Genomic DNA, 11,615 nt, shown 5'->3' with positions numbered 1-11,615 from the left:
ATCTTGTTTTAACTAGTCTGGGAAGTTTGTATTTAGCTTTACCTGCTATTGATAGTTTCAATAACTTGTTTTAGACGATTTGTAATTCATCATTTCATAATACAAATTACTTTCTTTTGTTCATCTCATTCTTTTGTGTTTCCTATTGAACTTGAACATTTTATTCATTATGAACTTGTTATATGATGATCATGTTTGATAAATATGAAAATAGAAAGTAATGTCATGAAGAAAAATTATCATAACTAAAACCCTTATATTGGTTAGAGAAAATTAACAGCTACAAAAGTGAAACTTTTTAAACCTGTTATGTGAATAAAATGTATATTTTTTTAATATATGATTTTTTATACCTGTTCTAGGAATAATAGGTGTGAAACATATAAGATTTTTTATACTTGTTCTGAGAGTAATAGGTATAAAAGCTGAGACTTTTTATTCTGGTTTAAAGACAAGTATAAAAAATTGAATTCTTCTATACCTATGCGAAAATCGGTATAAAAAACCTTTTTAACAAGTATAAAAAGTCATTTTTGTCATAGTGATAAGATCCTCCTCTACTTCTCCCTTTTCCTCTACCTCTTCACTTCTCACATCGGTCACAATCTACATTACTTGCTTCTCTTTTGCAGAAAACATCACCTATTGCTCATGAACTAGAAGGTTTGTTTGTAGTTCATCCATTGTCATGGTATCCATATTATTGGATTCTTCAATAAAACATACCACATAGTTAAATTTTGTTACCATATACCACAATATTTTTGCAGTTATGACACTCTCATACATGTTTTCACCACATGTTTTCATACTTTTTGCTATATTTAAAGTTCAACCAAAATCGACTCTTTTTCATTCGTCTGTAGTGTTTCAAAATCCTTGCGTAAGACTTGTAGTTGTGTTCTTTTCATGTGTTAAGCTTTGAAATTTTCGTTTCATGGACTCCCATATATTTGTAGATGTTTCATAATTTAAAATAGTATACAGAATTTCCCTGTCAATTGCTTGATAAAAATAATGTTTTATCTTTAAATGTTTTCAAATTCTACTCCTCCAATTACTTGAATTATGCCTAAGTTGTTTGTAGAATGACTATAATTTCATGCTCCACTAAATGCCAATATTCCTTTAACAGAAGGAAATTCTTCATCAATTTTACTCAATGCTGATAATGTTCATCAAATTTTGGGATCACTTGTTGTATGTATTTGATGGGTTTTACCATTCCTATTGTTTCTTAAGAACTCACTTTTACAAATGTTTCAATCAATATCTCATGTGATTTCAGGATCTTCACATATTTCTCTAATTCTCACTTATTGATTTTTGATTTAGATTCTAATATCAAATTGTGAACACAAATAAAATAATTTTTTAAATTTATACCAGTTTGTATTGATAAAAAAAAAAACTTAAATAGTATTATATTTTATAATCAAATGTAAAAATTCAAAATCTCCACATTTTTATAGTTATGAGTGTTAAAAAAAGAATATAATTTGTTATAACTAATGTTTCCATATTTGAATCTACCAAAATTCTCAAAAGGTTACCAACAGAATTTAAGTATATTACAACAATTATTTATTACCTAAAATTTATCATTAAATTTTCACCACTAAAAATATGTAAAATAAATATCCATCTTTAAAATTTTGTAAATAATTTATAATTTCCCTCTAATAATATGGTGATTTAGTGAGTTATTGATTTTTATTGTTACATCTTTTTCTTTTTGTTTCTTTTTCAAAGTGTTAAATCTTTTTCTTAGTTTACATTGAGAAAAAAAAATTAGTATCTTAAAATTATAAAAATAAATCAACAACATTTATTACATGTTATGTCAAACTAGTAGTAAATATGACAAATTATCACGTTATGTTTATGCCGAGTTTGATAGAAAGGATAAACAAAAAGAAAAAAATAAGGGAAGTAAGAAATATAAGAAGTAGATGTTGTTTAGTTAAAAATAAATAAATGGAAAGAAATTTTTTAATCCTAATTTTTACATTGGGTACAAATGAATCTTAATCTGTCTCTCTCTGTATATATATATTACAATGTGAGGTGTATTCAGAGGCATATAGACAACATCGGTGAGTGTATGGCATATGCTGTTAAACATGGAGGCAGAGAACAACATTAACATTAGAGACAGCGGCGAGGTGGCGGAGAAAGAAGAGCTTCTACACCGTAAAAACCATCGACGAGGAGGCATCAGAACATTACCCTTCATCCTTGGTACATCTTACTTCTTCATTTCCTATCTTCATTTCTGCTAATTTTTAGCTTCTTTTTTCCTATCAATCTGTTGCTTCAAATCATCACTTTGACTCACATAGTCCAAGATTCAAGACAGGGAAAGTGAACTAAATCATCATCTCTATTCATAATTTTGGTGCCTTAAAACACTCGTATTCTGGAATATGCAATTTTTTTGTTAGCAGTGTTTGGAATTTTGTATTGCTTCACTTTTATATTTAAATTTAATCTTTGGTTGCACGAAAAAGAAGAAAATAAAAAGTATGGAAGAAAAAAGTTACCAGAAATGTTAGTCAGAGTTTCTCTAAACACATTCAGATCTATTAGCAAATTCAAAATTATTTTTTTAATCATTTTTAACAAATAATAAAAAATAATTCAGATAATATATTAAAGAACCAATAATGCATTCCTGCAGTCCAAAGTCCAGTGTCTGTTAGTGCTGGCTGTGGCAGTTACGAAAAGAAAATGTTTCACGAACGGAGAAAATATAATATATATTTTTATTGGATATATAATGTAATAAAAAATATATGCAATAGATATCTTATGATGAGAAATGGATCTGTATCATTGTCCATGACAAAATGCCATTGACAAAATGCTAATCCTGTTATTTTTAGAAGATAAAATGGATCTTTATTTATTATCTAGAAATGAATATAAAACATATATAATGGCAATACTAAATACATATTTATTGAATTAATTAATAGTGTGAGATAAGAATAAGAATCATGTTAATAATTAGGTTAACAAGAGTAATTAACTTAGAATTGTTGGGTGTTGTGCAGGAAATGAATTTTGTGACAGATTTGCAAGTTCTGGTTTTCATGCGAACATGATAAACTACTTGACTCAACAGTTGAACATGGCAATGGTACCTGCCTCCAACTTGCTCACTACTTTCGCTGGAACTTCGAGTTTTACTCCTCTTTTTGGTGCTCTAATTGCTGACTCGTTCGCTGGCCGGTTTTGGACTATTGTTGTCGCTTCATTCATCTATGAACTGGTTTATTACACTCTTCTCTTTTTACAATTTCACTCATTCTCATCAAAGCTTCAATATGCAACTTTCATCCATTTAAATCATAATAAACAGGTTTAAATATGTTTTTTATTCTAAACTTTTACGATATATTGGAATTCGTTCTTGTCCAAAATATGTTGTAAAACAATAATATATTACAAAGACGAGATCTACAATGGGATCCTTGTGTATCCATATGCGTCACAACAATTGGAGTGCTTGAACTGCAAGCTTCTCCCTCGTTTTCGGACTCGTTGCAAGCCAGGTTATGAACGTTGGATTTGTTACTAGATATTTATTATTTTTTAAAATATGAATATCAAAATGTGAGACCAAACGCGTTCTAATTTCGTACGTCCAGGTTCACAGATTAAAAAATGATTTAACCTCAATAAATATAATAACTCTTACACCATATAATTTGGGCACACCATTGTTCTTGATACAGGGATTGATTGTTATAACTTTATCAGCTATACTACCCCATCTGCGTCCCCCAGCATGCTCAACACAGGTGAACTGCAGAGAAGCCTCATCCTCTCAGCTGTGGATACTGTACGTCTCTCTTTTACTCATAGCCCTTGGCACAGGGGGCATTAGACCCTGTGTTGTCACCTTTTCAGCAGACCAATTTGACATGACCAAAACAGGAGTAGCATCAAGGAAATGGAACCTCTTCAATTGGTACTCCTTCTGCATGGGCTTGGCTTCTCTAAGTGCTTTGACCATTGTGGTTTACATTCAAGACAACATGGGATGGGGTTGGGGTCTTGGAATTCCAACCATTGCCATGCTCATATCCATCATTGTCTTTGTGTTGGGCTCACCACTCTATAGAACCGTCAAACCAAATGGTAGTCCAATCGTTCGTTTGGCACAAGTAGTTGTTGCTGCTGTAAAGAAGAGAAAGGAGCCTTTGCCCCAGGATCACAAGCTTTTGTACCAAAATTGGCAGCTAGATGCTGCTATTTCCTCCGAAGGAAGGCTTCTACACTCTCATCAATTCAAGTATGTCACTTCAACAATATGCTAGTTTAAAATTTCACACTCAAACCAACCCACCAAATCATGGTGATTGAATATAATAGGCTAACATTGAAAAAACAAAGTACACACGATATTCATAATATGAACACCCGCAGTCATTATTAGTTGCAGCTATTATATTTATATCTATCTATCTATCTATACTAGATATATGTATGTTTGGACTACCCCATCTGCAAGATTGAACTAGTTTTTATACATGCAGATGTTTGGACAAGGCTGCAATTGTCACAGAAGAAGAAGCAAGAGATCCAAATGCAGCACCAGACTTGTGGAAATTAGCGACGGTACACAGAGTTGAGGAGCTAAAATCCATCATTAGAATGCTTCCAATTTGGGCCTCAGGAATTTTGCTGATAGCTGCATCATCGTCTCATAATTTTGTGATTCTGCAGGCTCGCACAATGGATAGACACCTCTTTCACACCTTCCAAATCCCCCCAGCGAGCATGAGCATTTTCACTGTTCTAACCTTGATGGTAGGTGTTGTTCTCTACGAACGGCTTTTTATTCCATTTATCCGTAGGTTCACAAAAAACCCTTCAGGAATCACAACCCTACAAAGAATGGGAGTAGGTTTTGTGGTTAGCATTATAGCCACACTGGTCTCAGCATGGGTGGAAATGAAGAGAAAGAAAGTTGCTGCCAAGTACGACTTATTGGACAGTCCAAGTGCAACTATTCCTATGAGTGTGTTCTGGTTGGTACCTCAGTATTGTCTGCATGGGGTTGCTGAAGTTTTCATGGTTGTGGGCCATTTGGAATTTCTGTATGATCAGTCACCGGAAAGCATGAGGAGCACTGCTGCAGCTCTATACTGCATAACCACTGCCATTGGGAACTATGTTGGCACAGTTATGGTCTCACTGGTTCACAAGTATTCTGGCAAGGAAAGGAACTGGTTGCCTGATACCAACCTCAACAGGGGTAGATTGGACTGCTACTTTTATCTTCTCAGTGGAATCCAAGTTTTCAATCTCATTTATTTTCTAATATGTGCATGCTTTTACACTTACAAGTCCCTCGAGGAAATTAGTCAAGTTAATAATCTCCAAGATTTGGAACAAGACAAACAAAACATCTCTTCTGTCACTTAGGTTGTATATGTAAGGATGTACCAGAAGATAATTTACAATTTCATATTCAAGTCCTTGTACTTGATCAATTCCTCGCATGTATATCTTAAAGAAAATTAATCGTATTTTAAATGGGATTAATAAAGTTAAATGGAAATTGTGCATAAATTATATATGCTGTCTTTTGTTATCTGGCGTATATATGATATTAAAAGTTCCTAGTAAAGAAAATGTTTATACATAGTAAGGAATTGGGTCTCATATATGTTTCTGTTTCCAAAAATGACACTAATCTTTTTGCACAGATAATTTCTTTTAGCACCCTCATATTCTACACTTTCATAGGTGCGAATAAAGTTCAAATTGTTTATAGTGGAAAGATTCTGAATTGCATAATCTAGATTTTTGAAATTGTAATCCGGATCACATAGTATTCTATATTGCATCATCTGAAATGGATTCACACAATCTGAAATATGTTTTAAGTTGCGTAATCTGATAAATATGTTAGTACAATCTCAAATATACTTTTTATTTTATGCAATATTAAATTATAGGTTTAATAGGTTCGGAGGTCCCTATATTTGGGGATTCGTTTCAATTGTGTCCTCCAATTTTGAAAGTGATCAATTAGGTCCCTAATTTGGTAAATGTGATTCAATAATAGGATCTCCATTAAATTGATCACTCTCAAAATCATGTTTTTCGAGGATAATTAATATCTGCAAACCTTACCAAATCATGTTTTTCGAGGATAACAATTATCCTCAGCCTGCCACTTCATAACAAAGTTAACAGAGTTAACTCAATTTAACGGAGATCCTATTATTGAATCACATTTACCAAATTAGGGACCTAATTGATCACTTTCAAAATTGGAGGACCCAATTGAAACGAACCCTCAAATATAGGGACCTCCGAACTTATTAAACCTAAATTATATTCTGAATTTTGTAACTCAGAAATCTAAAATATATTTCTGAATTTATAAATGTATTTTAAATTATTTCAAAATACATTACTAGATTTCTCTATTTTTTCAATTATAACAATAATGTGTGTTTTACGAGAACATATGATAAAAAAATATTATATTTTGTAGTTGTTTATTCGTTAGTGAAAAATATATTTTTTATAGCGACTTTTATATAGAAAGTGGTACAGTGATATTGTTGTAAATAAGAGAAATTTCTTTTATACCAATTGCACTTGAAGTATATATAGAAAGTGACACAGCGATAAAATTATAATAAATTACAAATACTTCTATATATTAGTTGCAATCAAAATATGTATAGAAAGTCGTTTTTCTATACCTATTATACCTAGAACGAGTATAGAATGTACGATGTACTAGAAATGTAATATTAGAGGAACTTTTATATATTAGTTAGACACTATGAGATTGATATAGATTATTTTACATTCTTTTCTAAATATTCTTCGTTCTCCTTCATTGGTTTTCGTTCTCTTTCATTCTAGTTCACTCGTTTATTGATTGTTATTATTGAAGTTATCATCGTGTTAGTTGGGTGAAGCTGTTGTTCGACGTTGTCCGTTGTCATTGTTGAAGTTGTTTGTGGTGGTTGAAGCTCCTCTCATCTGTGGTGGGTGATGCCCTAGTCATGATTGGTGCTCTAGTGCTTCGCAATTGTGTGTGGTGGTGTACTGTGTGCGTTTGGCTCTTGTCCCTGGTGTGTGTTTGGTCCCGTCGCATGGTATGTTGAGTGTTCCAACTATATACACTGCCAGCTGCTTAGTGAACTTGGCAGGTCAGAATCAGCTGCTTGGTGAACTTTGTTGTCTATATGGTGTTCCAACAACAACAAAGTAAGCCATTTTATTGGTTATCATACATAATTTTTTGGGCATAAATTTAGGACTTTGGACAATGGGCATGTGCTGTTTCGGTACAGTTTAAATTGGGTTGTAGAGAGCACATGGCTTGAGTTTCAATTTTTACATTAAATTTCAAACAAATATTCTGGTGTAAAATAATTTAACTTTGATAATGTGTATGCTTGCAGTCGTAGTTTTTGCTTAATGTTAAACTTTCCACGTTCTGTTATGTAGTGATTCAATCAGATTTGATTTTTACAAGCCAAAATCTAACGTCTCTAGTAATCTCACGTTCAAATTAAGTGCATCAACCTTCGCACTTCACAAGGTAAAGAAAACTATCAGTCATTCTAATACGAGGTTTACTATTCTTCATGGTCTTTTTTGATTGAAAATCTTAAGAGTTTATGAATATTTGAAAATTTTCTAACTTTATTATTACTTTTATTTTTATTTTGCTATCAAATATTTTACTTCTATTTCTATATATGTTCTAAAAGTACAAATGCTTTTTTTTAATCGGTATAAAAAATATTTTTCTAATATAGTGATTTTCTTTCTTTTAAATTAAATATTATGTAAATATATATTTTTTTATCGTATACTAATTAATAGTAATGTAAACGACAGTGATATGTTACATCTTTTCTATAAAAATGTGTACTAAATATTTTTTATTTGTACATTTCAAAATTTTATTTCAAAAATTATAAAAAAAATAAATATAAATTATTTAAATAGACATAAATACATCCACATACTCTGAATCACCCATTTCTATTTTTATAATCACTATATAATTTTTTATTTGTTTAAAAAACATAGACTTTGCAACTAGTTTATACAATAATATTAGTTAGCTGGCAGTAATATAAACAAGTTGACGTTAAAATTTAGCCATATCAACTTGTATCTATATATTATTATATATTTTGTAACAACTTGGGTGCACTCTCTCGTTAGTCAATGGAAAGAGTCTATCGGGATTTATTTAATTAAGGGATGTCACCTCCATGAAATATAGCTAACAGATTCTCAGTTTTAAAATCTTGTATATAGTTAACAAATTAACAAAGAGAGCAACAATTTGCAAATAAAAACAAGCAAAGTTTGTTTTTATAAAAGTATAAACAATGTTTTTCATTTATTTTTTTGCCAGCTGGAGCTAATTTCATTACAAAGCTATTGTTGTAACTATTTAATAGCCCTTAGCTATAGTTAAAATAAATGTAATTTCAAATCATTTTTTTGTAGTTTTCAAGTTATATCTGTGTAATTCTTTTATCAAGTCTTATGCATTTAATAACTATGTAAAGGAGAATTTTTTTTAATTATCATAATTATTAATATTAAATTTTAATTAAAATTAAATAACAATAAATAAGTAATTAAGTTGGTCTTGTACTGTATGAGTGAAATATCAAATAATTTCATATATTAATGTAAAAATACAATAAGAATTTAAATTTTTTTTTTGTAGTAAATCAAAATAAGAATTTTCAAAACACCCAACCTCCAGTATAAATATTGTAACATCTCAGATTATATAGAAATATATAACATAGTAAGTCCACATTTTAATATTATAGAACAGTTAGAGAAAGACTGTAAATAAAATATTAAGGTTACAGTTATCCCAAAAGAAGTCATAATTTAAAACTTTAAACACATTAGAGTATTTCAAAATCAACAGGAACAACTAGTAATCCTAACTAGACTAAGTGGCAGCGTCATCTCCTTCCAAGGCCTGTTCTAGAGGCACCTCATCTACCTCTCCTCACATCCAAGTGGATGATCATTACAAAAGAAAAACACACACAAGCAAAATACAACACAGAAGCAAGGGTGAGCTAGATGTACAAAAATCATGTTATAATAATCACATACAATATGCAAGTAAAGACAGATATACTTGACTATACAAACATGACTTGTTTCACCTTAAACTGGACTCATCCGAACTTATAATGATTGTCGAGCTATGGTGGGTTATGCACTCGTGGTGGCTTCTACTGCTTTGCAAAGCCGTTGCCAATGAGTTTCACTCTACCACACTCACGAGGTTAGTCTGTAATCACTCACCTTGGACCATACTGGAAGCACCCAAGACTAGGACCTCCTGCTACTCCTCACCACATGGTTCAATCCTCTCTACTTGAGAATAAAAGGCCATTGGAGCGTCAGGATAACCCCTAATACTGAGCTACCATGCAAATCATTCTAAAACACACCAAGGGCACCACCATGAATCCTCTCTTTGAGGAGCACAGAATTACGTCCAATGACATAGGACACCACCATGTAACCTCCCTTGAGATCCATGGAATTACGTCCATCAACCATACTTTATTACATTCAACCACCAAACATGTCTCATACATTCACATACTTTCAATATAATCACATTACCACCATCATACTATGCATTCCAATCATTCCACGCACTTTGTTCAACCAATAACAAGAGTAAAAGAGAATTCTGAACTCAGAGGATTCGCACAGCGCACCCTATTCGCAAGGCGAGACAGGATGGTCTCACACAACGCACCCTAATTCGCATAGCAAATTAGCTCGCTGAGGCTACAGACCTCAGGTCTCTCGCATAGCGTACCAAGGTCGCTATGCGAAAGCTCAGATAGAGAGCACACCTCCAAACCTTCTCGCTTTGCGCCCATCTCGCTCTTCGAATTAAAAGGACGGTGGTTCCAGACCACCACTAGTCGCATAGTGATAGGATTCGCTAGGCGGATCCACAAACAGATAGCAGCACCCTCTAGTCATTTGCACAACGCACCAGCTCGCACAACGAATGACCCAGACAATGAGCACCCTCTACAGGGTCTCGCTATGCGAGACAATTCGCATAGCAAGACTGCATAATCTGCAGAACGCAAGTTCTACAAAATTATGCAACTCACACACCCTTAACCAATTCTAGGCCCTTTTATCAACTTCTAACACCCCCAATTCGTGTATTAAGCTTAATTAAACTTGCCTAGATGATCCTAACTCTCCCTATTACTAATCTAAAGTGATTAAGATCAAGTTTTATCTTTTAAAACATCAATTTCTACAACTTAAGGATCCAATTTCGATTTTACCATTTCTAAGAGGTTTTAGGCCAGTTTTATGATCCTAACAAGTCACAAATGACTTGCCTAAGATGTCCCAACAGCCCAAATGTGCCTAGAACCCCTACTTCCCAAATCCACCACCTCACTTCCCCTAACTTGACCTAAACCACTACCAATTTACTCAAAACAGTGCATACTTACCTTACCTTCCACTTGATCACCCATTCAACAGAATACATACATCAAACATACCCAATTTCAGATATCCACTTCATGCAAACAACTACACAGTCATTAATTCCAGCATCACAGATTATACAGTTAGGTTCATGTAACGCGTCATACCCAAGCAAGTGAAATACCACTCCAAACAGCATACCAAGTCATAATATAGCATACATATGCCTCATACAAACAACGCAAAGATGTATTTCTAGCTCCCCTTACCTTTGAGTTAAATCGCACAACTCACTGGAATGCCCTAACGGTACCTCACACAGCAAGGACCCAACCAAACCCTACAAACCACCACATTGATGGTAGAAAACAACTCTTAGAGCTAGAATGGAATGGAAAATGAAAAAGATGAAAGCACAAGACACATGCAACCAGCACAGATTCCATGTGTTAGTTTTAAGAACGAAAAAGAGGTTGCATGCAGGGACTTACCAGCCTAGAACCCGAAACGAATCGGTCCGTTGCGAAGCCCTCTACGTTGCGGACGTTTGGGCATCACCTAAACAGAAATCCAGTGATTCAATAAAGAAGACTGGAAGAGAGAAGACAAAGATGTGGTAGAGAAAAGACAAAGAAAAATATAAAACTGAGTTTTAGAGAGATAATAAGGTTTGAGCTAATGAGTCAGAAAGTTCTAAAATGTGCTTTATAAAAGAAAAAAAGAAAAAATATTTTCGTTCATTAACTTAATATCCTATCAATTTTCTAATTCAAATTTTTAAGTCTGATAAATACTGTTTTATGCATCAAAGTTTATATTAGAGAAACGGGCGTAAAAAAAAAGTACTAATTTCAATAATATTTTTGTTAATGTTATTACTTAATAGTATAAACCAAAATTGTTGAAAGAAAAAAAAATACAGATATATAACACTGAAAAACTATATCTTATTATCAAAGAAGAAAATAAGAGTCAAACTCTCGTTTCAATTGTTATGAGTAGAAGACTTTATTGGAGGTCTAAAAATCTATTGACATGTTATTAAAGCCAAATATTATTTTTTATATATTGAAAAAACAGGAAATAAAACATTAAGATACAGTACATAT

General features: G+C 32.5%; 1 protein-coding gene across 1 annotated transcript; it reads left to right on the top strand.

Annotated features, from left to right (window-relative positions):
* The first annotated feature begins 2,091 nt into the window (after nucleotides 1-2,091).
* Nucleotides 2,092-5,564, top strand: LOC124834494 (protein NRT1/ PTR FAMILY 3.1-like). The gene is made up of 4 exons (XM_047309195.2): nucleotides 2,092-2,241; nucleotides 3,057-3,274; nucleotides 3,741-4,300; nucleotides 4,545-5,564. The coding sequence occupies exons 1-4, from the start codon at nucleotides 2,112-2,114 to the stop codon at nucleotides 5,434-5,436; spliced, it is 1,800 nt and encodes a 599-aa protein (XP_047165151.1). The 5' UTR covers nucleotides 2,092-2,111; the 3' UTR covers nucleotides 5,437-5,564.
* The last annotated feature ends 6,051 nt before the right edge of the window (nucleotides 5,565-11,615 follow it).

The sequence above is a fragment of the Vigna umbellata genome, chromosome 5 (genome assembly GCF_029865625.1).
Source record: "Vigna umbellata cultivar VRB3 chromosome 5, Vumbellata_1.0, whole genome shotgun sequence".
NCBI classification, from domain to species: domain Eukaryota; kingdom Viridiplantae; phylum Streptophyta; class Magnoliopsida; order Fabales; family Fabaceae; genus Vigna; species Vigna umbellata.
Note: the sequence above shows the minus strand (reverse complement) of the source record. Positions and strands in the feature narration are given on the sequence as shown.

Coding starts and splice junctions, on each gene's coding strand:
- LOC124834494 (XM_047309195.2), top strand. CDS start 2,112: ATGCTGTTAAACATGGAGGCAGAGAACAACATTAACATTAGAGACAGC. Junction 2,242..3,056: donor AACATTACCCTTCATCCTTG/GTACATCTTACT, acceptor GGTGTTGTGCAG/GAAATGAATTTTGTGACAGA. Junction 4,301..4,544: donor CTACACTCTCATCAATTCAA/GTATGTCACTTC, acceptor TTATACATGCAG/ATGTTTGGACAAGGCTGCAA.